We start from the raw sequence: 27,954 nt of genomic DNA, 5'->3' as shown, positions 1-27,954 counted from the left end.
CTTGCCAAACACAGAGCACAGCTGGGCGACGCGAAGCAGAGATGGCGGGGGCAGTGGGCAATGCGCAGACGCTGTAGCAAGGCAATGTCTGGGGCGGGACTAGGGACTCCATTAAAGGACAGTTCTTGCAGCCAATCAAAGGACAGCATCAGCGCCTTCTTCCTGAGAAGGAGACCGGAAGTCGGATTTCGGCTGCGGTGGCGGAGGCGGCTGCTTGAGTAAACCGAGAGCTGAGGTGAGTGGGCGGCAATGGCGTGGGCTTTGGGTCTTCTTGCGGTTTTCCTTCCGGACCTCGCCGCTTCTTCTAGGCCGGGCTGGGTCCCGGTAGACCTGGCTAACTTCGGCCTCGGAGGCGCTGCCTCGCTTTCATCACGCGTTGCGAAAGCATGTCCTCCCCGCAGCTCTGAGGCTCTGGGGGGGCAGCCCAGCGAAGGTGCTCTCGGTCCCCGGGCCGACGAGCCCGAATCCAGGCGGGGAGGCTCGGGCTCGGATCCCCAGCCACTGGTTCTCAGCCGTGTGGTCTTGGCGAGTCACTTGCCCTCTTTTACGGCCTGTACAGTGAGAATGACCATGGCCGTCCCTCCTCCTGGGACCAGTTGTGAAACGAGCCGAGTTAATCGGGTGGCTGCGGAGGGGTGGAGCCCCAAACTGACTCTCAGATTCATCCCCGAGGTTTTAAAATCGACCTGCAGAGCTGGGCTTTGGTGGTGCACCCGGTAATCCCAGCAACTCGGGAGGCGGAGGCAGGAGGGGAGCAAGTTCGAGGCCAGGTTGGGCAATTTAGGGGAGACCCAGTCTCAAAGTAACTGGAGATGTGGCCCAGTGCTGGAGCATCCCTGGCCTGGGGTCACGCCCCATTGCAAACAACAACAAAATGACATACCCAGGGGGTCCGTTTCGCAGTAGATAGTTAATCAAATCTCCAAGGGTGGGACCCTGGAGTACTTTTCTTTTTTTGATGAAGATTCCCCCAGCAAGCACTAGGTTTGAGCCTGAGAACCGACTAGTTGTTGCTGGTTTTACTAAAATAACATCTCCATGGGCTTTGAACAGTTCACTCCAAAGAGGTGATAGAGAAAAGTGGTTTTAAGTTTTTTGAACTGGGGACAGGACCCAAAAGCACTTAACCACAGGACCATTTCCTCGCTCCCACCTTTTTTATATTATGAGACTCAATTTTCGTTAAATTGCTTAGGGCCTGGGCTAATTTCTCCAGACTCCTCAAATTTAACCGAACCTCCTGCTTCAACCTCCTGAGTCACTAGGATTATAGGCTTGAGGCATCACCCTAGGGGTGGGGGGTGGGACTTAATTTCAGTAATATGTGAAGTACTTTTATGATTTAGACAGTCCCATGCCCTTGTTCCCTCCCCTGCCACAAGAGTTTGTACTTTGGAGTTGAAAGGACCTGGGATTAAGAATTCTCATTCTACCATTTACTGGCCTTTTGATCTGATGTAAACACTTCCCTACATTAAGACTTGGGATCCTCATCTCTAAAATGAACTTGGTAATAGTTTTTAACTGGAAGAATTGTAGTAAAATTACATTAATGATGGTACTCGTCTTATATTTGGCCCTTCCAATGATAACTGCAATGATGCACATTTGTAAGGAAGCCCAGAACTCCCAACCTAAAAAGGTTTGAGTGGTAAAATTTGGGCTGTCTAAATTGTTTGTTTTTTGTAGTTGTAGATGGATAGAATGCTTTTATTTTATTTGTTAATTTTTGGGTTTTTTTTTAATGTGCTGAGGATCAAACCCAGTGCCTCACAAGTTAGGCAGCACTTTTCTACTGAGCTACAACCCCAGCCCTAAAATTTTAAGAACCAGTTCAGTAATTGTGTGGCTTTGGTTATTGTACTCTGGTTATAAGAGAACATTCTTGTTTTAGTGTTTGGGTATAAAAAGATGAGAAACCAGTAAAGCAAGTGAGTGGAAACGTTAACATGTAAAGAATGCTGTGGCCCTGGCCTATAATCCCAGATATTCAGGGGTCTGAGACAGTAGAATTGCAAGTTTGGGCCAGCCTCAACAATTTAATGAGGCACTAAGTAACTTAGCAAGACCTGTCTCAAAATAAAAAAATAACCACTGTGAATCAGTGGTTAAGTGCTCCTGGGTTCAATCCCTGGTACCAAAAAAAAAAAAAAAAGGGTTATAGTTTAGTGTGTACAGTGCTTGCCTATCTTGGAAAGGCCATGAGTTGGATCTCTACACCCCCCCCCCACTCGCAAGACATTTAGAATACAGCTTTTCTGTAAATCTGAATTAAGTTGGAAAAGTCAGTTATAACTGTTTGCAAGTAAACCGTATTATGAACAGTTGAAATGATACATGTTTTCATAAACAACCTTCTATCCATGTTTTCTTGATGCTTATGTAGACATTTTTATTCAGCCATCATATCAATTAAGGAATAGATTATTTCCAATTTTTCTACTCTATTCAGACAATGCTGCATTAAACGTCCTTGTGTACGTCTTTATGTGCTTGTAGCAGGATTTTTATGGGATTAATTTCTAAAAATGGAATTATTGATTCAAAGAATATCAGCATTTAAAATTTTGGTACTGCCAGATTAAATGTGTGAATTCTTTTTCATTAGTTGTCTAGGTGAATTTCCCCATAGTTTCTTGGGTGGTACTGGCATAAGAACCTAAAGGAATTATGCAGTGATCATAATTGATGTGGCTTTTACTATGAGGATTGAAATAGGCCTTCCTGCTATGAATTTGGAATGACTACCCTGAAAAACTGAAGACTGGGACCTGTTACTGAAATCCAGAGCCTACTACATAGGAGAAATTCTAAGATCTGTTTTTCTTTTTTCTTTTTTTTTGGTATTGACCCCAGAGTTGCTTTATGACTGAGTCAGATCTCCAGCTCTTTTAAGGGTCTCACTAAGTTGCTTAGGGCCTGGTTAAGTTACTGAAGCTGGTCTTGAACTTGGAATCCTCCTGTCTCGGCATCCCAAGTTTCTGGGATTACAAGCATGTGCCAGGGGGAATGTAATATTCTAATATCTTCGGAATAATAGAATGTTTGAAATCTTGATAGCTGTGAGAAGAGTTTTGGTAGAGATTAAAGTTTTATATTAAAGTTTGGATAGAGAAGGAGAGACAGAGGCAACTGGGTGGCCAGGAACATAGGAGGAAAACATGAATGTTGAGGTCAGAGAAGCTGAGAAAAGAGGGGAAGTATGTATTGGTAAAGAAATGCATTGTGTGTTGGTATAGTCATATTGAGTTGGTAACTCATATTGTTCATGACTGTTGCACCCTTGATTCTGGCAATATTCTCTGCTCCACTCTGGTTTGGTGGAAACCTAGAGCTGCTTCACAGTTACCATCAGTTTCCCACAAATTCCAAGAACAGCACTGTTACTAGTATGTTACTTGCCCTACTTAATCTTAGAGGATGCTTTAATCTTGAATTTAATAAGATTAGTCTAAAGGAGCACGTGGGAATCTTATTAGATGGTATACCTACCCTTAAAGTGGAATGAGTAAGTTATTAAGAGGTTATTGTGACCTAAAAAGTTACTTAGCTTGAGTTTGACGTTGAAATTTAAGTAAGAAAGTTGATGTGGCCATATAAAATTGTAGGGTACAGTAGGATATAAAATTGGGTTATCATTTACTCCAAGAACCTTGGATAACATCAAGAGTCTGAAATTTAGCAATGTTAATTTGTCAAATTGTTCATTAGTATTGCTTTTGGAAATCGAATCTATAATAGAAAACAAAAGCGATTGTGATAACAACGGGAGACAGCATGTGTACTTTGGCTGTGGAAAAAGAGTAGAGAAATGGAGGGTAACTAATGAGGGGTTTGGAATCCAGATTTTTTTGTAGATAAAAAGATGCTACAATATTTTTTAATGCTGATGGAAGTATTAAGGAAAGAAAGAGCATGTGTGCATGGTTGATGATATAATGCTTAATTAGAAAAAAACAGTATTCTTTGCTTATTGTAAATGTTAATAAACTAAGGACACACCAAAGTCAGAAGAAGGAAGAAAATATTCTGCCTCCACCCTATAATTCCAGCAGCTTGGGAAGCTGAGACAGGAAGATCGGGGGTTCAAAGCCAGCCTCAACAACTTAGAGAGGCCCTAAGTAACTCACTGAGACCTGGATCTCTAAATAAAATATAAAAAATGGGCTGGGGATGTGACTCAGTGGTTAAGTGCCCTCTATGTTCAATCCCTGGTACCAGAAATATTATTCTACATTTACTAATGTATTGACAGGTTTGATTTGTATCTCTATTCTAAATCTTTGGTCTATTTCTGTAGGTTCTTGATCTTTCACAATGGGTGAACCACAACAAGTGAGTGCACTTCCACCACCTCCGATGCAGTACATCAAGGAATATACAGATGAAAATATTCAGGAGGGCTTAGCTCCCAAGCCACCTCCTCCAATTAAAGACAGTTATATGATGTTTGGCAACCAGTTCCAGTGTGATGACCTTATCATTCGCCCTTTGGAAAGTCAGGGCATTGAACGCCTTCATCCTATGCAGTTTGATCACAAGAAGGAACTGAGAAAACTCAATATGTCTATCCTTATTAATTTCTTGGATCTTTTAGATATCTTGATAAGGAGCCCTGGGAGTATAAAACGGGAAGAGAAGCTAGAAGATCTTAAACTGCTATTTGTACATGTGCATCATCTTATAAATGAATACCGACCCCATCAAGCAAGAGAGACCTTGAGAGTCATGATGGAGGTCCAGAAACGTCAACGGCTTGAAACAGCTGAGAGGTTTCAGAAGCACCTGGAACGAGTAATTGAGATGATTCAAAATTGTTTGGCTTCCTTGCCTGATGATTTACCTCATTCTGAAGCAGGAATGAGAGTAAAAACTGAGCCAATGGATGCTGATGATAGCAATAATTGTACTGGACAGAATGAACAACAAAGAGAAAATTCAGTTCATAGAAGGGACCAGATTATAGAGAAAGATGCTGCTTTGTGTGTTCTAATTGATGAAATGAATGAAAGACCATGAAGGGTATTTTTCTTCTTTTTTTATTTTGTTAAATAGCATCTTATATTCCTCTTTTGGACAGTCTTAAAACAGGTATAACTAAAATATAAAGGAATTTGTTTCTCTTGACTCTAGTTTTTCAATGATGGGATGCCATAGGCAGAATTTCACTGTGTAACAAGCGTAGGTGAATGAGTACACCTGTATTAAAAATAATCACCTTAAAATGCAAAGTGTTTGCTGTTGTGTGGGATATTCTGATTTTTGGAGTTGCAGTAAAATTTTGAAGATATTCTTAATACTAGCAAGCTGTCATCCTTGAAAAACAATTTTATCATATGCTTGAATAATGAAAGTACAAAGTGTTTAGACTTAATCTCCAAAAAGCATGTTGAAAAAGGAACCCAGTAGAATTAAAAAACGGAACTTTTTCTCAAACCTTTTCCTGTAGACTCACTATCTCAGCTTCTTCTCCCTAACCTGCATGGAATGTTGAGGTGGGGATTTTATAAGTTGTGTTATTTTTCCAATTATTTAATCAGTAAGTCCTTTCTTTTCTATTTTTTTTTGATACTGGGGATTGAACCCAGGGGCTCTTAACCATTGAGCCACATCCCCAGCCCTTTTTATGTTTTATTTTGAGACAGAGTCTTGCTAAATTGCTGAGGCTGGCATTGAACTTAAAATCCTCCTGCCTTTGGCCTCCTGAGCTTCTGGAATTACAGGCATGTGCCATTGTGGCCAGCCCTTTCTTATTTTAGTTGCATGCATTCATTTTAGTAATTAAGATGTCTATGTAGTTAAGTACCCATTTCTTTAAATCTGAGCTCAGGCTTGCTTAAGGCTGGAAGCCTGCAATGGAAAAAGATGTCTGTCAAAAATGTTTACTTATTTTTGAGATTACTTAGATGTGGCTGCCCAGCAAGGGACCACATTTACCCATTCAGGGCCATGCATCTATGTGGAGACTATGTAACTAAGTTCTGGACAGTAGGAATCCAGGTGAGTCCTGTTAAAATTTCCTGTGTGTTCCTCCTTTTCCTATCATCTGTATTTAGATGGGCATACTCAAGATAACTAGACTGGAAGCCATTTGAAGATGGCAAAGATTTGGACTTTGAATGATTGTGAGAACTAGTTTTTCCTTTCATTAACTCCCACATCTTTCCCACCTAATTCAATTTTTTGTGAGCAAGAAATAAATTTGTTTTAGGATTTTATTTCTGTATTTTTTTCTCCTTTCACCCTACCCTTCTTCCACCAAGGTGGAGAGGCAGCCTGATATCTGAGGATGCCTGCCTGGCATTTTTGTAATATAAGCCAATACCTCTCAAAATGTGGTCCTGGACCTACAGATACACCTCATCAAGAACTTTTTAGAGATGAAAATTCTTAGCCCTGTAATGAGTCCACTTCATGCTTTGGCTAACCCTTGCTATTCTGCCACTGCAATTTATTTTTAAACTGATACTTTCCCCATTCCTCTCCCTCTCCCCTTTGCTAACCATAGGAAAGCAAGATAACTTTCTTCCTGTCCTAGGCTGAAGTTGTGTGTTCTGCTCATGACCATAAGAATTAAAGATTCCAGATTTCAGGGCTGGCATCAGTGGGACTGAGAAATGGCTCTCAAGTCTGCAATTATGAGTTATGACCTGCGTGTAGCCTTTGTATCCCCTCATTAAAAGCCCACCATTTCCCCTGATAGAATCAAAGCCTGTGGGAAGGGAATTTCCTGTTTCTCTTTTGCTAGCAAAGCAATAAAACTACTTCTTCCCTTTACTTAAAATCTTGTCCTTGTTACTGTATGGACATTGGGGAAAAGAACTGAGCTTTCTAAGTATCATCCCCACTCCAGATCTTCTGAACCAGAAACTCTAGGGGTAGCATCCTGTACTCTGTTTTTTAACAAGCCTTCCATGTGATTCTGATGCACAAGATAGAAATAATGCAATTTTCCTAATGTCCACTTTTGACTCTTCCTTTAGTGAGTTTCACATAGCAGAGGATTTGCTTCACCAAGGTTTCATTGGCCTTGGAGCTGGAAAAGTTCAGTTTAAAATGTACAGGTGGGCTGGGGCTGTAGCTCAGTGGGAAAGTGCTTGCCCTCGTATGTGTGAGGCACTGGGTTCGATCCTCAGCACCAAATAAAAATAAATATACTGTGTGTTCATATTTAACTAAGTAAATTTTTAAAAATGTACAGGCAATTATCTGAGAAATATACTACCTTTGCCTTCATAAACCAGCTTTGTAGGATTTTCAAGTAGATACTTCTTTATTAGGTAGCTACTTTCTGATATGTATTTGATATAGACCTTTGGGCACCAGAGACTGCAGATAACACAATTTAGGTCTCTTAAGCTTTAATCAAAGTGAGGCATATCCTCTGATCCCCTAGTTAGGAAGCAAGATGAAAATTTTCTAGCAGTTGAACAACTCTCCAAAGAAAATTTTGTCTTAATGACCTTGAGGGGAGGAGGGTCTTGCACTGAGGTACAAAACCAGTTTTTGGCTACTTCTGAAATTCTTGTATATAAAATGCAGGGAATCATCATTATGAATTAAAACAGCTATTTGAATATGTGCATGGGGAGGGGATTGAGGAGTTAAAATACCGTGGGTAATCTTTACAACTCTGGAGGATCTTATTTTGCAATACACAGGACCTGACATTAACTCTTAGACCCTGTCTCAAAAGGGGTTTGGGGATGTAGCTCAGTGGTACAGTGCTTGCCTAACAAGTAAGAGATCCTAGGTTTAATTCCAGGCATCTCAAAAAGTAAATAAAATAAAAAGGGACAGGATGCAGCCCAGTAGTAGAATGCTTTCCTAGCGTGGGCAAAACCCTGGATTCCAGCCACCAAAAAGAAACCCCACATGTTGAACCATTCTTTCTGTGCTTCTGTGTCTGTCACTTGGAGTTGCCCGTCTTTTTAAAGAGGTTGATTGAATAGAGGCTAGTTAACTAGGCATGAAGAATTAGGGGATTGCATATCTGATTTTAGCTAAGTCAATGTGTTGAGACCCAAATCCTGTAAGGATTTAACAGTCCCCACTAATGTCCTCGTATGGAAGAAGCAGTCTGTTTCTCAGATAAAGGAAGGGATAATACTGATGATACTGGTACATATTCACTACAAAGTAAGCACATGTAAACTTTGGTGGCATGTTATGATTTAGATATTAGGTGTCCCCACAAAGGTCATGTATGACACAATGCAAGAGGGTTTAGAGGTGAAATGATTAGGATATGAGATCCTTAACCTCATCAGTGTGTTAATCCCCTGATAGGGATTAACTGGTAACTGTAGGTAGGTAGGGTGTGGCCAAAAGGTGGGACCCTGGGGGTATGCTTTTGAGTGGAGCTTTCTTGATGCCATGTCCCCAGTTGCTTTCCCAGCTGCACACTTACACCATGATGTTCTGCTTCATCCCAGGCCCCAAGGAATGGAGCCAGCTATCTGTTGACAGACCTCTGAAACTGTGAGCCCCCAAATAAACTTTTCTTAAAATTGTTCTTGTCAGGTTTTTTAGTCACAGAAGCAAAAAACACTGACTAAAACATAGCAAAAATAAACAAATTGTACAAATATCTGTCGTGAGAGTGGTTTCCCCCTGATTATTCATTCATTCCATGTATTCATTTGATGAATATTTATTATTGTCCTGTATATGCCTAATACTAGTATTGGATGAGTGGGGAAGGGAAAGAAAAATGAAAGATAATAAAACAAAAGAGTTAAGTTTTGAAGATGATTAGTTTGCGGCCCCACCAAAAATGTATGAGTAGACCTTTTTCCCCACATCCTTGCCAATATACCACAGTGAATCGCTGTCATGCCATCATGTATATCCATAAGACACTAATTAAAAAAACAACTATAAATAGAAAAATCTGTAGAGGGATGAGATCATAGGGGAGGGAGGAGGGGAAAGAAAGGAAAGAGGAAGTACTGGGGACTGAATTAGAATAAATTATATTCTATGCTTTTTAATTATGTCAGTGAATCCTAATATTATATATAACTAAAAAGAACCAATAAGAAATATTGAATGGAAGTTTCAGGAATTAAAAAAGAAAGGCCATTTTGGCTGCAATATTGTAAGGGAAAAGGTGGAGTTAGAGAAACAAGTGAGGCAGTTGGAGGGCAGAGGCACAGCATGTAGAAAGCCAAGGGAGAGTATATATTCTAAATCTGATGAAAAATCAATTGCAAACATTCATGTAGCACATTGGTAACACTATTCTAATCATTTACATACTGAGTTTTTATTATCCCCAAGTCAACACAATGAAATAACTATTATTTTTTACACTTATTTTACAGATGAGGAAGTGGAGGCTCGGAAAGGTTGTGTAATTTACCCAAAGTCACAGAAACAGAAACAAAAAGAAAGTATTGCTGTTTCAAAGCCTGGTAGTCACCCTCCATTTTAATTTACCTCTCTTGTTTCATCACACTGCTACTAAATCATAGGTAAATAAGTAGAGAAACCAAGAGTGGAATCCAGTATGTTAACCGTAACAGTCAAATTTGAAAATATGACATGATACCAAACTGAAAGAGAAACATTTTAAGTGGAATTTATGAGTTCCCTTCTTGTATATTAAAGAATTCATGTCTTATTCTCAGACTTCTATATCTTAAAGATATGCTGTCCTTATAGTTCTAATCTTCCTAATCTAAGTCAGGAATCAGTCAACTATTTTGGTAACAGTCCAGTTAGTAAATATGTTAGGCCCTGTGGATTGTTCTAAGAATCAAATGAGAATGGCTACAAAGCACTTAACATAGTTCCTGGAACAGTACTTGGAAAGCTATTGAAAATCAGTTAATAACTTCCTTACTAGCCCTTCTTAAAGTTTTATTTTTAATTGGCAAATAATCATATATTTACGGGGTGTATTGCGATGTCTCGATACAAGTATACTGTATTTTCACTGGTCTTTTGCTTACTATTGACATTTTGGTTTCAAATTGCAATGTGATGAGGTTACCAGTGAGTGGCACTCTTCTGTCAGTTTTAAGAAGCTGTAGCCAGTTTTCTAGGAGACTAAAATGAAGCCCAGGGGCACTGCTTATGACACCCTAATATTAGATACCCTAACCCTTAGTAGTTAATGTCAGAATTAATTTAAATCTTTAGATGCCTAGTTGGTAGCCATGAAATCATAGTGGAAAACACCACAGAATGCTAGAATTTGGGCTTCCTATTTTTCAGCTATGTAGCTTTGATTTGGCATACTAACCTCCATGGAAACTGAGTTTCCTTAACTGGTAACTATGATACTCATAGTGTAATGCTAAGAATGAAAGAGAAGTTCCACCTGATTCCTTCTAAAACTCATTTGTCACCAAGCACATAACATAGTCAGGTCTCAGACCTGCTAATCATCTGTAAAGAAGTCTGATTTTGAAAGGACTGTGAGGATACCCAAGAGACTTAAGTGGAGCTCTGAGTCACTGCTACTGACAAGGGAGAGCGATGAAGGAAAAAAGAGGAAAGCAAAAATAATAGCAGAAATGTAAAAGAAGCATTACTATAAACAGAAGAAACAGTTTAAAAAAGAAGAAAATATTATAGATAACTTTATCCCAATACATTTGGAAACTTAAAGAAAGTGGACTAGTTCTTAGAAAAATTATCAGTACTTATTTAAGAATATATAACCTGAATAGTTTTCTTAATGATTAAAACAAGGAATCAGGCTGGGCCTCATACTTGTAATCCTAGTGGCTCAGGAGGCTGAGGCTGGAGGATTGTGAGTTCAAAGCCAGTCTCAGCAACTTACTGAGGCCCTAAGCAATCCAATGAGACCAGAAAAGGACTGGGGATGTGGCTCAATAGTTAAGTGCCCCTGGGTTCAATCCCCAGTACCAAAAACAAAACAAATCAGTAGTTAAATTTTCTCACAAAGAGAAATTCATGTTCAAATAGCTTTACTGGCAAGTGTGTCAAATATTGCATACACACGCACACGTATCACACACAAAATAAAAATTGTTCTAATCTTATACAGACTCAGCACAAAAAAACTAGGAAGTATTTCCCAACTATCTTTATTAGGCTAATAGTATAAACAAAATATTAGCAAAATGAACCTAGTCATATGTAAAAATAAAATAAAAAGATAATATTTTATGGTCAATGTTTTTAATCTCAAGAATTACAAAGGAGTAGTTAATGTAATCTACTAAAATAATAGATTAAAGAAGAAAAAATAATCTTAACAGATGTGCAAAAAGCATAAAATTTAGCATCCATCCATAAAAAAGAAAAAAAACTGTCTTAGAACATTAGGAATAGAATTTTCTTAATATAATAAATGGTATCTCCACAAAAATCTACAGCATGAATTATAACCAAGATGAAAACCTAAAACTTTTTCTTTGAGAACAGGAATAAAATAAGGATGTTTGCATTCATAAGTATTACCTGCTATTGTTTGGAGGTTGTTTGTATAGGTAAATGTGATCCCCAGTATGGAGACCATGAGCCTTAAAGGGTTGGGGCCTATTGGGAATTGAGGAGGTGGCAGGGGTTGTCCCCCTCAAAAGGGATTGAGGTAGTTCTCATGAGGCCTTGAGTTAGTTCTTGAGAGAGATTGTTGTAAAAAGAGCAAGGTTGGCCCCTCACCTGGTTTTTGGCTTCCTGTCTGCCATTTGATGTCTCCCTCTTTCACACTTTCCCACCATTGTGATGCGTCCTCCATGATGTCCTCATTGGAGCTGAGCCAATGCTGATATCATGCCTTTGAATCTCCAGAACTGGGAGCTAGAGAAACCTCTTTTCTTTATAAGTTACCTAGTCTCGAGTAACAGAAAACAGACTAACCATTACTTAAACACTGTTTAAAATTTAAATAACAGCCCAGTGCAGTAGAGCATACCTGCAATCCCAGTGATTCAGGAGCCAGAGGCAGGAGAATTGCAATTTTGAGGTCAGCCTGGTCAATGTAGCAAGACTGATCTCAACATAAAAAATAAACAAAACAAAACAAAGACACACACACACAAAACAAAACAACAACAACAACAAAAAAAAAAACCTGGGGATATAGCTCAGAAGTAGAGTGCCCCTGGATTCAATCTCTAGTGCTAAAGAAAAAAATAAAATAAAATTTTACTTAAGAAGGGTGGTGCGGGGGTTGCAGCTCACTTACCTGGCATCCTCAAGGCCTTGGGTTCAATTCTCAGGACTGACAAAAAATTAAAAGATGCAGTGTAGGTTATTTGTACACTTATATTCATAGCAAGATTATTTGCAATAGTTGAAAGGTGGAAGCAACCCAAGAGTTTACCTACTGAAAGCAGAAATGTGACCCAATTTCAGGCTTAAAAAGGAAGGAAAATTCTGCTTGTAACCTCAGGTACTTGGGAGACTGGGGCAGGAGGATTGCAAGTTCAAGGCCAACCTGTTTCAAAATAAAATAAAAAGGGCCAGGGAGATAGTTTAGTAGGAGAGCACTCCCACGTTCAATCCCCTGTGACTGAAGATTTAGATTGTTTTTCCAAACAATTGAAAAAGAAATAACTCAGCTAAGCACAGTAGTGGCAGGCCTGGCTGTTGCAAATAAGTCATATTTTAGACCATAGTCATGTGTTCGGGTAAAAAATCTTGAAGACTGTATTATGACTAATTGTATAACAGGTTATTTTCTTTTTGTTTTGTGGAAAGTGTAAAGCATTTGAACAAGGGCTTTAATGATGATTTTTTTTCCTTGCACCCATGCTGTTGATGACTAAATGTAATAGTCTGATCATGATGTCATATAATTGTGTCTGTTAAAAAATCCAGCTGGGGTTGTAGCTCAGTGATTGAGTGCTTGCCTAGATTGCACAGAGCCCTGGGTTCCATCCCTAGCACTGCAAAAATAGGTAAACAAGCAAATAAAACAAGCTTCAAGGAAAAGAAAAAAAATCAGCAAGAAATCAAAACTGAATGAGTGTGAACATTTTCAGGAACAGGCCTCTACACACAAAGAGAAGGGATTAGAGTAGGTCTCTAGATGCCTTCATGCCTAGACTTTAATAAAATAATAAACTGTTAATGTTTTATAAAGGTGATCTCAATGGCGATTGTAGAGATGGATAGAAAATAGAGTCATAAGCAACAAAACTTATTCCTTATAAGAAGGAATCAAAAGCTGAGAGCTGACACATTTAAAAGCCTTGCCTAAGGTCATGCTGCCAGTGCATATGTCACCCCAGCCCCATGTATTATCCACTCTGCCCTATGCTTAAACATGGATGTTTTCTGGCTGTTGTAAACTACATGGGCAGGCATATTTAGGACAAATGTTAAATTCATGCAATGTGATGCAAACGTGGAAAAGTCTGGGGTTTAGGAGACTTGTGTTCCTATTCTAAATTACAAATCACATACCTTTGGGCAAATAATTTTTCTTGAGTCTCAGTTTCCTTGTGTGTGAAATGAGGCAATTAACTATGATCTCTTGAACAACTACCACTCTGTTATGCTATTTAAGTACATATACGGAACAAGTTGAATGTTTCTATTAAATGCATTTAATGGCATCCAGGTGACAAGGAAATTCAGGAAGGCAAGACATAGAGGAAGGCCAACTGTGTTTTCAGAAACCACTCAGTCTGTAAGCTCACTTCCCTTTTGTAAAGAAGCTTTGGGATTTAAGGTATCTAGATAGAAGTCACTCTCCCAGGGCTAAGGGCACGTGGGGCTGGTATTGCCTCAGGAATGAATGGTGTGGCTGGAACACAACATTTTCTGGCAGTTCATGCCAGAAGCCCCCCGAGAGTAAGAGTACCTTGTGTTCATGAGATGGAATAGAATACTGCGGTCTCCTCAATTCCATCCAAAGTCAGGGAGTAAAAAAGCATTACCGAGAGGAATATGACTTTCCTAAAAGGCAGGGTTTGAAAGTTTGAAGGTCGAAGTCAGACTATTAGAGTGGAGAGCTGTGCATATATCACCTATTCATTTTATAAATTTCTAAGTGAGGAAGCTCAGATTCAACAAGGTATAGGACATGAACGAATTTGTGTTAGAACAAGGACAAGAACTGGGTCATGATCATATTGGCAGTTGCCTATGGATGTGAGGATAAGGAAGTTGCCATCCATTGTCCTGTTCTCCAGCTCCTAGTTCAGTGCCTGCATAGAGTACCTGCTTTATGAGCACTGACTGAATGAATGCATGAACCATCTGACTGCATTTTATATTCCCCGTTAACCAGCCCAACTTGCACACTGTCCATTTCAGACCTACTTAACCTAAGTAATAAGATGAGGGTTCTTTCTACTGGCTATGACTAATACTTTTGTTCCTCTGAAATATTGCTTCCTCTTTGTTGAGGCACCAAGACAAACATCATCATGTTCACAGGACATGTGGGGTGTGGTATGACAAACAACTGGGGCTTCTTTTCATGTGACTGAAGATTTAGCAGCATCAGTACAGACATCATTGGTAGTCAGACACCCTCAAGTGTGGTCTGGCAATCAGCAGAAATAGCTTCCATTCATGTGATTGTGGAGGAAAGAGACAGTTGGAGGAAATACTTAGTTCATCTGGAGAGTTCAAATTGTGCCTAAACAGAGTCATCCTCTGACTCTTCCTCTGAAGAGCCCATGTTTTCACATGGTATCCTGTTATTGCTGCTGCTGCTGCTGCTTCTTACAAGTAAGTGTGGTGTGGGTATTTACCGTTGGAGAATGATGCTGGACGGAGGGCAAGATAGCAAGAGATGCAAGATGGTCCTCACAACATCATTTGTTGAGGTACAAGTTTGGAAGCCACCTAAATGTCCACCTGTGGAGGAGTAGGTAAATAAATGTGATATTTCATGATACACACAGTAAGCCTGACTTAATATACTGGTATAGAATGATTCTCAATCACAATGCTTTTGAAAATACCAAGGGGTCAGCATAATGTATGGCAGGCTCCTCTTTGTGTATATGCATTGGGAAGGAGAGGGCATATCTAGCCATTTCTTAATGTGGGCTCTAGGGAGGAGAACTGGGAAATGGGAAAAAGGTGGGGGAGGAAGTCAGACTTCTGATGCACTTTTTATACTGTTTGAAGGTCTTAACCTATAAATGTGTGTGTACTATAAAAAGAATTAGTTTTAAACCTCAAAACAACCTGTCAGTGGCTTCAAATATACAAGCTTCTTATTTGGCCAAAGCTATTTATTCACTGTGCCCCTGGGCCTTTTGAAAAAAAGAGAGATTTGTGTTTGGATAGCCACCCTTGGTTGATGAGTAAGTAGTTCCTGACTGACAATGAGGTTTTCTGTTCGTCTATTCCAACAGCTGTGTTTTCTCATGTTCACAGAACTGTGCACAGTTTTCTCCTAGTTCTCAAAGAGGTGGTTCTGATAGGAAGGGTCAAGGACCCACGATACCTGGAAACTGTTAGAAATACATGTTCTCAGACTCCACCGCAAACCAACTGTGCCAGGAACTGCAGTGGTGGAGTCCCCCATTCATGTTTTCACAAGGCTTCCTGGTGATTCTGTGGCTGCTCAAACATTAGCATAGTGAACCATCCTCCAAAGGGGGCATTAGCCGTGTTCTCCTCTGCATTCTATAGAGCTTTGTTTGCTGTATTCCTAAAATAAACTAGCCTTACTCAGGGTCTTGCTCTCCTTCCCTCTTTCTTCAGGGTCTTCGGAAGGGGAATACATAGTCGAGGTGGGTCAGGATGCCAGTTTGCCCTGCAGCTACAAACCCATCTCTTCAGGGAGTCTTGTGCCTGTGTGCTGGGGCAAGGAGTCCTGTCCTATATTTGGATGTAATGATTTGGTGCTCAGCACTGATGAAATGAATGTGAAAAATCAGAAATCCAGCAGATACCAGCTAAAGGGGAATTTCCACAAAGGTGATGTGTCCCTGACCATAGTGAATGTGACTCCAGCTGACAGTGGGACCTATTGTTGTCGGATCCAGTTTGAAGGACCAATGAATGATTACAAACTAAATGTGGAGTTGATCATCAAACCAGGTAAGTGGAATCTTTGTATGCCTTCTCTATGCCTAAGATTCACATCTTAATCACAATAAACATTAATTTTTTACTACCTCTGAGTCCCCTAATTACAGTTCTGGGGATAGACCCTGATGACCTAAAGTTTTATAAGCCCTACCTGTGATTTCCAGCAATATTTAACACCCTCCAATATATTTTGAATGTCCTGGATGGTATCTACAGAACTGGAAGACAGCCTAGATTAGTGATTAGATACCCTAACTGCTCATTAGAATCACCTGGAAAAGCTAGGGTATGGCACATGTCTATAATTCCACTGACTTGGGAGGCTGAGGCAGGAAGATTTCAAGTTTGAGATTGGCCTCAGCAACTTAATGAGGACATAAGCAACTTAGTGAGACCCTGTGTCAAAATACAAAAATAAAAGGTCTTGGGATGTGGTTAAGCACCCCTGAGTTCTCTCCCTGGTACAAAAACAACAAGAAAATCGTCTGCAGAGATCTTTTTAACCACTACAATGCTTGGGCCTCACCCACAAACAGAGAAATCAGTATTTCTGGAGATGGAATCCTGAACATCAGCTTTTCATGGATTCTACCCCAGATACAACCAGGATGTGAACCAATGGACTTTGCAAGTGTGTTGGGGGAGGGGTACAGGTTCTTGTATGTTTTAAGATTTATAGGGCACATACTTTGTGACTGAATGGGGCCAGGTTCCAATCCAACTCTACATCGTACTAATTGCATAATCTTAGAAAAGTTATTTGAACTCTGTGATCTCCTCTGTAAAATATGATAATAATACTTACATATAGGCAACTGAATGGATAATATTTTATGCAAAGCCTTGGGTATGGCCACTTGTGTGATTCTTAGTTCCATTAATATTTAGACTGTCACAATGATGACTGCCTCTTACCTCTGACAAAAGTTTGAAGTGTGTGTTCTCCCTCAATGAAGGAGTTCAGCTTGGTTTGGAAGCTGAGGATGTGTCTGTCTTCATTTATTGTCTTTCACATTTTTTCTGCTGCTCTTTTGATTCTCTGAAACAAGCTCTCTGCACTCAGAGAAGTCTCATCCTTAATGTTGTTTTCTGACATTAGCCAAGGTCAACCCAGCTCCAACTGCCCAGAGAGATGTTACTACAGTTCTTCCAAGGATGCTTACCACCGAGGGACATGGCTCAGGTAATACATGGGGCATAGGAGGAAGCCTTTAGCTGGTGATTGAGCTCAGAGGATGAGGCATGGATGTTTTTCTGCACCTGAAATAGTGTTTGAGGTGAAGGTGGTAGTGAAGACATCCTGAGTTCAGATTCTGGATTAGCTACACACTAGCTAAGTGACCTGGGCCAAGTTCTTTCACTTCTCAGGACATTAACTTCCTCTTCTGTTCAAGGAATGAGTTTGGAGACTTTTGGATTCCATGACCCAGTGAAGTTCCCCACCCATGCTAAGAAAGAATTTTGGTGATCTATATATTTGCCAAATAAGGAAAGAAAAGTATCTATTGCCATTATTTCATTTTAAAAAATTGTCTCTTAATCTTATTTTACTTTAACTTTTAAACAATTAATAAAATTATTTTATTTTATTTAAATATTAAGTAAATCTAACTTAATGGAAAAACTCATTACATCATCCTCATTATTTTCTGATTTATTCTTGGACCAGTGATATTTCTCATGTATTTGCCCCAATCCGTGTTCAGGGACTCTTAGATTAGATGACTTTTAGACTTCTCTCTAGCTGGAATACAGCCCATCAGCTTCCTCAGATTAATTCTTTAGCTAGTTCACCAAGGTACTTCAGAAGAGAAGGTAGGGCAGAACACAGACCTCAGGTCACCTTGATCAAGGATGTTAATACTATGATTCCTGGTCCGAGTTTTTGTCTCTCTCAAATTCTATGAAGCTCTTTTTTTTTTTCTGTAAATTGAGGTTAAAAATAGGGAAGTGTCACCTCATAATGTTATAAACCATATAAGTCATGCCTTAAGAGTTTTAAGTCCGAAAATGTATCTAAAATGCTTAGTTTCAGTACTGATTATAGTACGTATTCAGTATAGATTAGCTATTGCCATGAATAATTTCAGAAGGAAGATTGAGATTATGGTTAATTACTTCAGTGACAAGTAGAATGGGTACAAAATCCAGCTCTTCTTATGAGCTCTGTAAAGTTTCCCACCTCTCTGAATCTCAATTTTCTCATCTCTACAAGGAGGGCAATACCAGTGTCTACTTCATAAGGTACTATAAATAATAAACAGTAGGGGCTGAGGGTGGGGCTCAGTGGTAGAGCACTTGCCTAGCACATGTGAGGCACTGTGTTTGATCCTCAGTACCACATAAAAATAAATAAATAAAAATTAAGGTATTTTGTCTAACTACAACTAAAAATAATAATAAGAGTAAACAGGATAATGTATGTGTAAATACAGCATAGTACCTGGCCTATAGAATTCATTTAAATATTATTTATTATTATTATTATAGTGATTAACTTCACGTCCTTAAAGGTTCAGGCTTTGGTTGTTCTCTAGTGACTGGAAGCCTTCATCTCTTTTGTGATTAGTGAGGAAATTAAATACGGCAGGAACAGATGATCATCCACATTGTGGGCTAATCAATCATACAGGTGTTTATCATGTGCCATTGTTTTATTTTAAAGAACTTACAAATAGGGCTGGGGATGTGGCTCAAGTGGTAGCGCGCTCGCCTGGCATGTGTGCGGCCCGGGTTCGATCCTCAGCACCACATACCAACAAAGATGTTGTGTCCGCCGAGAACTAAAAATAATAAATATTAAAAATTCTCTCTCTCCTCTCTCACTTTCTCTTTAAAAAAAAAAAAAAGAACTTACAAATATAGACCTAGATGGGACGTCAGGGATCATTTAGTTCCACTTTTCCACCCTGTGCTTCCATGCATCTTCCAGTATCACCACTGAGTAGGTACCTGCTGTATATCACACATGCAGGCATACAGGTATACAGGCAACTCCCTAGCCTATATCATGAACTGAAATCCCCTTCCCCGTAGATTTTGCTTGTTAGTTACTCCCCTCCAAGACAACAACAAAGGGGCCATCTCTTACATCAGAGAATATAGGGACTTTACCTAGATTGAATTTCTGAGCTTTTCAAGAGCCTGAATTAAGAAAATAGTTGAATAAACAAACCAACAACGACGCCGCCCCCCCCAAAAAGGCAATTGCTCCAAAACAGGAAAACAAAACTAAAAGTAAAGTTAATGAACATCTCACAACTTGTCTATATGTAACATTATGTCAATTAATCAAGGTGAGTCAATTCATAGGTAGTCTATGATTTTTGTTTAATGTGATGTGGTTGCTTTTAATGTGTTCAATATAAAGTGGAGTGAAGCCTTAAAAAGCCAGGGTTCCCAGGGCTGTGGAATGTGCTAAACCCACCTGAACACAGGACAAGTGTCCTCTCCCTTCTTCCTAAAGAAGGTGGGACTGGGTCATGGGTGAGTCCTCAGCTCTGGGAAGACTAGTTTGAATTCCAGATTTCTCATAGGTAAAGTACTTCTGTGATTATAGGTAAAGTACTTCTCTAAGACTCAGTCTCTTCATCTGAAAAAAATGGGAAAAATACTCTTACATACCTGTTGTGGTGAGCACTAAATGGGATTATGGCTTTAATAGTGCTAAGCACCACATCTGGCACACAGACAGTGCTGAGCAGATAGGGACTACTGCATTTATACACTTTGATGTTCTCTCTGCCTGCAACCCACCCACCTCTTGGGTTCTCCAGAAAGAAACACTGTAACTTCTTCCAGCTGTTCCCCCCACCTTGGCTGATGGGCAAATCTGTGAAAATAGGCTCTGATAACTCAATGTGCTCCATCCATTTTATAGATCATTGTCATAGCAAATGAAGTTAAAAAAGAAGAAGAAGCAGTCAGTCTTAACAGTTAGGCCAACAGCCAAAATTATAGGGAAGCAGAAACTGGATTTCCATTTGAAAATCTTGCATGTGGTTAAGATTCATGTTTACTTAGCAGTTCCATTGTGGTTTTTATACTTTAATTTGCTAAATTCCTTTCAGGTAATAGGCAAAATATAATCTTTTTCATATCTGTTTCTTAAATAATTTTAGGACGAGAGTATACCTTTATAATATTGAAATCATAGTCTGCTAAACTATTATTTAGTTGAACCTGATATGCATCTTAAAGGGTTTAGACTTCAAGGTTTCCAGGAGACAGCCATGGTGTTTAAGGAGTTTAAGAGTCTCTGACTTAGTCATAAAAATGAGGAAGCATGCTTTGTTTTCCCCAAGCTGACAAACTATTTGTGTTTAGAATACAGTGTCCACAAGATCAGGGTCTCGGGCCTGGGTTTGTGGCTCCATGGTAAAGTGCTTGCCTAGCATGTGTGAAGTACTGGGTTTGATTCTCAGCACTGCATATAAATAAATAAAATAAAGTCCATTGACAAAACTAACAAAATATTTAAAAAATATATCAGGGTCAGTTCCATCAGGTTTGCTGCTCTCCCCTAAATCTGGCACAGAGTTATACATTATTCCTTGACTACTTAATCAGATAAAAGAAATAAACAAATCAACCAAAAGGAAAGATGGTGAGTTGACAGCTGAGCAGTGTGGTCTTTGAGGTTGTGAGGGTAGATGGTCGAGAATGTATGCTTGAAACCAAGTGGACCTAAATTGGAAGGTCATTTCTATCATCACTAAACTCTGTGACCTTGGAAAGTCACTTAACTTCCCTAATCCTCAGTAGCTTCATCTGTCTAAGGGGACTAAAAGTCCTGACACTTTAGGATCCTTATTTCGAATGCTAAGTGAGATACTTCATTAAGAGTTTGGCACAATGCCTGGGTCCTGGTAAATTGTAGCTAGAGCTCTTATTTTCATTTGAAGGTAACCGAATACTCTGTCTCCCTCCTAATGAATAAATGTTAAACTTTTTCTAGAAAATGGATTTTTTTCATTTCTTTCAAAGTCTAATTAGAATATAATGACTGTCATCTTTGCTATTGAATTTTTGTAGAAGCAACTAAAGCCCTGTGGATAAAAACAATCTCCATATTCAATATAAGTCTTCCTGACAAAAATCTGTATTTCAGGAAATAGAAGTAGGAGGGTTCATTATCTAGATGAATGCCCATGGTCATCCTGAAGTTGATTTGTAAGCAATCAGTAAATTCTGTTGTCTCTCAATTAGTTATTGTGAAGAGGATGGGGAAGAATTAGTTTTAAGTAGGATTATAGACATCATTCAGCTTTTTCTGATACAAAAAAATTTTTAACTATTGACTATCTTCCCTCATTTGTGTGTGTTTGTGCTTGTGTAGTGGAGACAAAGACCCTGGGGACCTTCCATGATAAAAATCGAACAGTAAGTAATTTTTGTGTGTGCGTGCTAACAATCTCAACTACATAAAGAAAATCTGGCTTTAGACATCTTCACACCTACCATTTTCTTGGGATGGAGGAGGCTTACCCCCCCCTTAGCTTCAGATTCCTTGTCTGTAATGTGTTGATGATGACAAACCAAAAAGAAGAAACATTAGCGTGTTGTCCCTCTTCTCAAATTTTACAATTGTTACTACTGTGGAAGTTTCTAAGACTTTCCAGCTTCTTCCAATGCATTTCTTCTTGCTTCCCTTATATCCCAAGCAAAAAGTTGATTCTGAAATTTGTTCATTTATATTGACAGAACATCAATCCAGAATATTCAAAGCCAAGAATTTATGTCATTTAAGCATAAAGTAATACTTGATTTTACCATAGTTTTAGTGTTCCCCACATTTCCAGAGTGAAAGAAAAATCACAAGAAATCAAGCTTGTAATGGTGACTTAAAAATTCTTTGAGGGCACATCTGGGAGTCTGTGTTGCTTTGACTGAATCTCCTACCTGTATGTTCACATCTGGCCCTCAGCATCCCGTTTTTGTCCCTCCCTCTTTGCAATCAATGACTGCCTTTTGAGTACTTCTGTGTGACCACAGTGCTTACTGCACAATACTTTGCAGGCACAGTCCAGCTGCTGCAGAAATAATGTGCATTGAATAAATGTGTACATGTTTATTGAATAAATGAAAGGTTTAACTCTTCCCCAATTGTTTTAAAAGTGCCCACTACTACTGGTTTTAAAGGAAGACATGGACTGAAATTTTTGAAATAGGAGAATTTTTTATGTCTCTCGATTATCATAAAAATAAATTAATTAGAGAAGTAGCAATAATGTCTACCTTTGATTGAACATTTATCATGTGTCAGGCCCTGTGCTAAGCATTTTATATTATATAAACTTAGGTTTTCCAATAATTCTGGAAGTTCAGTTAACACTGAGATTTGAATCCAGCCCTGTTTGATTGCCAAGTCCTGGTTCTTTTGTCACATTATTTCTGGGAAAATAGGGGTTTCACTGCAAGGCATCCAATGTGGACCACTCTGAAACTCTCTGGGGGGACACAGGGTATGCTAAAAGAACAGTACTCCACTCAAAAGCCCATTTTTTTGGAGTGTGGGGAGAGATTCATTTATTAAGAGCTCTTTCTACAACCACAGTACAGAAGAGAATACTCCATTTCTTTGTTAACTCCAATAATTAAACTAATCTGTTTCTTTCATGGTTTGAGGCTTGTCTAAAAGGACACAGATCAGGGGTAGTTTTAAAGTCCCTTCCATACTGTGATGCTGTGAAAGGGATGGTCTGACTCCAAATCTTGGTATTGGCTGAGTACACAGCTAATTTCTGAACATTTGCATCTTAAATCCTGTTTTGTGTTTGCATAGCAGATATCTACATTTGCTGATGAGTTCCAAAGCTTTGGAGCAACCACCAGAAGAGGCCTCTATATTGGAGTAGGAATCTCTGCTGGGTTGGCTGTTATGCTTATTTTTAGTGTTTTAATTCTCAAATGTAAGTTGTTGGACATGGTTTGTCTTTCCCTCCAATAGGAACTGGAAATGTTGGAATGAGAACAAACCGAGATAGAAATATGACTTTGTGCTGGGCATGGTAGCTCACGCCTGTAATCCCAGCAACTCCAGAGGCTGAAGCAGGAAGATTGGAGGCCAGCCTCAGCAACTTAGGGAGATCCTAAACAACTTAGTGAGACCCTGTCTCAAAATTGAAAATAAAAAGGGCTGGGGATGTGGCTCAGTGGTAAAGTGCCCCTGGGTTGAATCCCCAGTACAAATATATGTGTGTGTGTATATATATATATATTTGTGTGTGTGTGTGTGTGTGTGTATAGGTTTTCCAATAATTCCAATTTATATATATATATAAAACTTTGTACCTAAAGGTGATTAGGTAGGCTAAATACCCACTATACTTCTAAACCCTCACAATAATAATAGCTTATAATTATTCAGTGATTACCACATGTCAGGCAGGTCCTATGTCAAATGTTTTACATACATTTTATCATCATCACCATTAGCAAGTTTCAGAGCTGGGATTTAAATTCAGGCAGGCTGATTCTAGTATCTTTTCTGCATATCATTAATTAAGAAGACTTTTTTTTTCAGTGTTGTGAATTATTGAACCAGGGGTGCTCTACCACTGAGAGACATCCCAGCCCTTTTTTAAAATTTTTATTTATTTATTTTTATGTGGTGCGGAGGATCGAACCCAGTGCCTCACATGTGCTAGGCAAGTGCTCTGCCACTGAGCCACAACCCCAACCCCATCCCAGCCCTTTTTATTTTTTATTTTGAGACAGGGTCTCCCTAAGTTGCTGAGGCTTGAACTTGTGATCCTCCTTCCTCAGCCTCCTGAGTAGCTGGGATTATAGGCGTGAGCTGCCATGCCTGACTCTTGTCAGCTCTTGAAGTGTAGCTATTCCTTGTCTAATTGCCCAGTCAATAGCTCCACTTGGATATTTCACACATTTAACATGTCCAAAATGGAGTTTCCAGTTCTATATTATTTGACCTTCCTTCTCTGGTCTTCTCCATCATATTTTACCATTGTCTGTCTGGTTGTTCAAGCCAGAAATGCAGAAGTCATCCTGTTCCCATTCTTACCTCTTAAGATGCAGTCCAACTTCAGTTCCTGAAGTCTTTCTCCAAAATATATTTAAAATCCCTCATTCTGCATGTCTTGGCCACCACCTTACTATAAGGCACTGCCATCTCTACTTTCTTCCCATTTCTTTGTTCCTCTCCCTCCTTCCTCCACATAGCTGACAGTGATATTAACACCCAAACAGACCATATCTCTGTCCTTCAGTGATTTCCTATAGGTCTTAAAATAAAACTCTAACTCCTTATCACGATGGAAAAGTCCTGTGGCCCCTAGCCACAGCTTACTCCTCAGCCTTCACCTGGGGCCGCTCGTTCTCTTAGCCACTTTTTGGTTTCAGAGAATCACCAAGATCTTTCCTAGGGCTTCTCTCTTCTTGGAAGGCTCCTCGAGTCTCTTGACACAGCTGACTCATTCTTTTCTTTCAGAGCTGAACTTAATGATAGTTTCTGAGAGTGTTGCTCTATTCTCTGTTTCAGTGTGGTTTTGATTTCTCTCATACATCACACTTTGAAATTATTTCGTTTTTCTACTTACTTACTCTTTTCTTTTCCTTCTACCCTATCTGCTTTCTTCTCTTTTTTCTTGTTTCTCTCATGCAAGCTTCGTGAAGTTAGGACTCACAATTCACCTTTGTGTCAACCATGCCTAGCAAATTGCCAGACACTTAGAAGAGGCCTCGTGGTATTTCTTAAATAAGAAAATGCATCTTCTTTATTTTCTAGCCTAGTACATAGAATAAACTAAGACACACATGGGGAGTTTGATTTAGTTTCTTCTAAGCAGAGACCAGATTTCCCTAAACAACAATTACCCGCAGTGAGCCCATTTTATTTCTTATTTATTTTACCTAAGCACATTTATTCATTTTACTTTCCTCTTTACCTAGGGTATTCTCATAGGAAAAAGAAACAGAATTCAAGGTAAGAATAGGAATGAGAGAAGGAGAATCTGAGCGGCCCCCTATCCTAATATAGCTTTGATTTTTGCCCTGAGAAGGTTTGGCCTGGGGTTTGGGGGGGTCTAAGCTTGTATTTCTTTTGCCTGAAGTCTAATTATGAAATGCAAATTCAACATGCTGCTCTGTTTGCTCCCTGATCCGTCTAGCTTCCTTAGTTCTAATGTTAAGGTATAGAATTTATCTCCTTATTATTAAGAAATGCTTATTTATCTCTGTATTAATGGGGATTTTTTTTTCAGTGAACTGAAATCTCAATTTATTGAGCACTTACTATATCCAGGTGGGTCAGGGCTGGACACTGAGGTGAACAGGAAAACCAATCTGTTTTCAGGGTTTTTATAGCCCCACTCAGGCTTTTCAGCTGATGATGTATAGTATCACGAGGACACTTAAGCAAACTGATGCAGGACCAGCCCTGTAGCAACTGAATTGGAATTTTGATGATGAGGACTTAGCAGATGTTTCTCTGAGAGCTCTCTGGGTGGTTCTGTTGTGTAGTCAGGGCTGAGAGTTAATTCGGGTCCCTGTCTTCATCATCATTCCTTACTATTTACACCTTCCATTCCTGATCGACATAAGTCACACCCTTATCAGATTTTCCAGTTTTAGTAACATTTGGTGCATTACAAGAATGTAATGTATTTTGAGAAACAAATGACTGTCCACTAAATACTATCTAAATCACTGATAATTTTAGACCAAGTTAAATGTGGTATATTATAAAGACAAAATAACATGTAATAAGAAGTCAAATAAAGTAACAAGTAAAATATTCAGTGATTAGTGTTCTTCATTAAAGCAGAAATTGGGAAATATGATCATTATTCAGAGGTAACATTGATAGGAATTAATTCATCATTTGTGAAATTATATGATTAATGTTCATCCCTGTCTACAAATTGTAAACTCCACAGAAAATTAGGAACTTGTCTGCCATATTAATGACTGTATCCCCAGAACAGTCCCTGATCCTATTAACAATCAATATTAATGATGCAATAAATTAGTATTTTTCACGGTTGACCTGTGAGGCAGGACTCACATTATTTCCATATTACAGACAAGGATACTAAAACACAAAGTTTACTAACACTTAACCTCTATGGGATTTTTGTGTTCCATTCAATTCTATCTCTCTAGTTGCATAGAACAGTGTGTAACATACTAATGATTTCTTGAATGAAAACAAAACATAGTGTATGCCTGTAATTCTAGCAACTCAGGAGGCTGAGGCAGAAGGATTGCAAGTTCAAGGCCAGCCTTAGCAATATAGTGAGGCTCTAAGCAACTTAGTGGGACCCTATCACAAAATTAAATATATATATATATATGGAAAGGGCTGTGAATGCGGCTCAGTAGTTGATAGCCCCTGGGTTCAATCCCAAACAACAACCACCACCAAAACCAAAGAAACAACAACAAAAAAGATTTATGCAAATCTTAAAGCTAGCATTGTATCAGAGAATTTGAAGTCTAGTCTGATTGGATCTACAACATAATTGTTTCCAATTCTTTTTCCTTTTGAAATTGTTCAAGCTCACAGAAAAATTGGAATGACAGTGAAAGGAACAACAGAACCTCCACCTGAACTCACATGTGGCATGGTGCACATTCTGGCTTTGTTCTATTTCTCCATATGCACAATGGTTTTTCTGAACCATTTGTAAGGAAGTTGTAGATATCTTGACACTTCACCTAAACATTTCAGCCTTTGACCACTAAGAATAAGGATATACAGTTTTTCTATTTAAGAAAAATGAGGTTAATTCAGATTTTCTCAGATAGTCCCCGAATTATTTTATGGCTTTTCCCCTAGTCGACATCCAATCAAAGATCATACATGTCTCTTTGGCAAAGCCTAATCTTTTTATTATTATTATTATTTTTGGTATCAGAAATTGAACTCAGGAGAACCTGGCCACTGAGCCACATCCTCAGCCCTATTTTGTATTTTATTTAGAGACAAGGTCTCACTGAGTTGCCATTGCTGAAGCTGGCTTTGAACTCACGATCCTCCTGTTTTCAGCCTCCTGAGCTGCGGGGATTACAGGCGCATGTCTCCACACCCAGCTTAAAGCCTAATCTTTTAACCTTGTCCCATGTTGCCTGCGGAATGCTTAAATCAACCGCAACACTTTTCTTTTCACAGTCTCATCACGCTGGCCAACCCCCGGCCCTCAGGGTTGGCAAATGCAGCAGCAGACAGGATGCGCTCAGAGGAGAACATCTACATCATTGAGGAAAACATATATGAGATGGAGGACCCGAATGAGGACTACTGCTATATCAGCAGTGAGCAGCAATACTGACCACCTCTGGGTTCTCACCTTTTTATGCCATTGAATCCAGCACCTTCATTTTTGACCTTGGTGTTGTTTTTTTTTTTTTTTTTTTCAAAACTGAGATGTGTCAGCTAACTGGTTTTACAGGTTCTGTCCAGGGGCACCAAGAAGAGTGTTCCTATTTTCTGGAGATAATTAGCTCACATTGGGGTTCAACTGTGACCTTTGCTGTACATCATTACCTCTGTATCCCAGCTAACAGGGGTATCCAACCCAGAGACTGCCAATCATGGGCATTAGACTTCAAATGTACTTTTATGCACATTAGGGATTCTTGATATGAAATCTTTCCAAGAAATTCGGGCTTATGATGTGACTGTGAAGCTCCTGAGAATGTAGAGTATGCTGTGTGTCGAGACATGTGCTTTTCTTCTTCGGTACAGATAGTCTAAAGGGGCACTGCTTTTCATGGAGATCTGTAATCCTTAAAAAGGTACAATAAGCCAAATGTTGTGGTACATACCTGTAATCTCAGCAACTCGGGAGATTGAGGCAAGAGGATTCCAAGTTGGGGGCCAGCTTCAGCAACTTGGCAAGGCCCTAAGTGACTTATGGAGATACTATCTCAAAATAGAAAAATAAAAAGGTTGAAAAAAAAAAAGAAAAAGAAGAAAGAAAAGAAAAAAAAAAGATTAAGATACGAAAGGAGGGG

At 39.2% G+C, this 27,954-nt stretch overlaps 2 protein-coding genes across 4 annotated transcripts; both read left to right on the top strand.

Moving 5' to 3' along the window:
- Window positions 1-123: 123 nt before the first annotated feature.
- On the top strand, window positions 124-15,775 carry Med7 (mediator complex subunit 7). Of its 2 annotated transcripts, XM_078051588.1 has the most exons (3): window positions 124-235; window positions 4,301-5,022; window positions 15,649-15,775. In XM_078051588.1, the coding sequence occupies exon 2, from the start codon at window positions 4,318-4,320 to the stop codon at window positions 5,017-5,019; it is 702 nt and encodes a 233-aa protein (XP_077907714.1). In that variant the 5' UTR covers window positions 124-235; window positions 4,301-4,317; the 3' UTR covers window positions 5,020-5,022; window positions 15,649-15,775. The 2 variants fall into 2 exon arrangements, with proteins under 2 accessions (XP_077907714.1, XP_005325506.1); XM_005325449.5 differs by lacking the exon at window positions 15,649-15,775 and having other exon boundaries at window positions 4,301-5,297.
- Havcr2 (hepatitis A virus cellular receptor 2) lies at window positions 11,372-27,587 on the top strand. 2 transcript variants are annotated; one of them, XM_040272949.2, is made up of 7 exons: window positions 11,372-14,661; window positions 15,649-15,987; window positions 17,078-17,161; window positions 21,317-21,360; window positions 22,763-22,889; window positions 24,889-24,922; window positions 27,110-27,587. In XM_040272949.2, the coding sequence occupies exons 1-7, from the start codon at window positions 14,610-14,612 to the stop codon at window positions 27,267-27,269; spliced, it is 840 nt and encodes a 279-aa protein (XP_040128883.2). In that variant the 5' UTR covers window positions 11,372-14,609; the 3' UTR covers window positions 27,270-27,587. The 2 variants fall into 2 exon arrangements, with proteins under 2 accessions (XP_040128883.2, XP_077907709.1); XM_078051583.1 differs by having other exon boundaries at window positions 11,374-14,661; window positions 22,766-22,889.
- Window positions 27,588-27,954: the final 367 nt, after the last annotated feature.

This window comes from Ictidomys tridecemlineatus, chromosome 1, assembly GCF_052094955.1.
Source record: "Ictidomys tridecemlineatus isolate mIctTri1 chromosome 1, mIctTri1.hap1, whole genome shotgun sequence".
Lineage (NCBI taxonomy): Eukaryota > Metazoa > Chordata > Mammalia > Rodentia > Sciuridae > Ictidomys > Ictidomys tridecemlineatus.
This window is presented reverse-complemented; position numbering and strand designations above follow the sequence as displayed.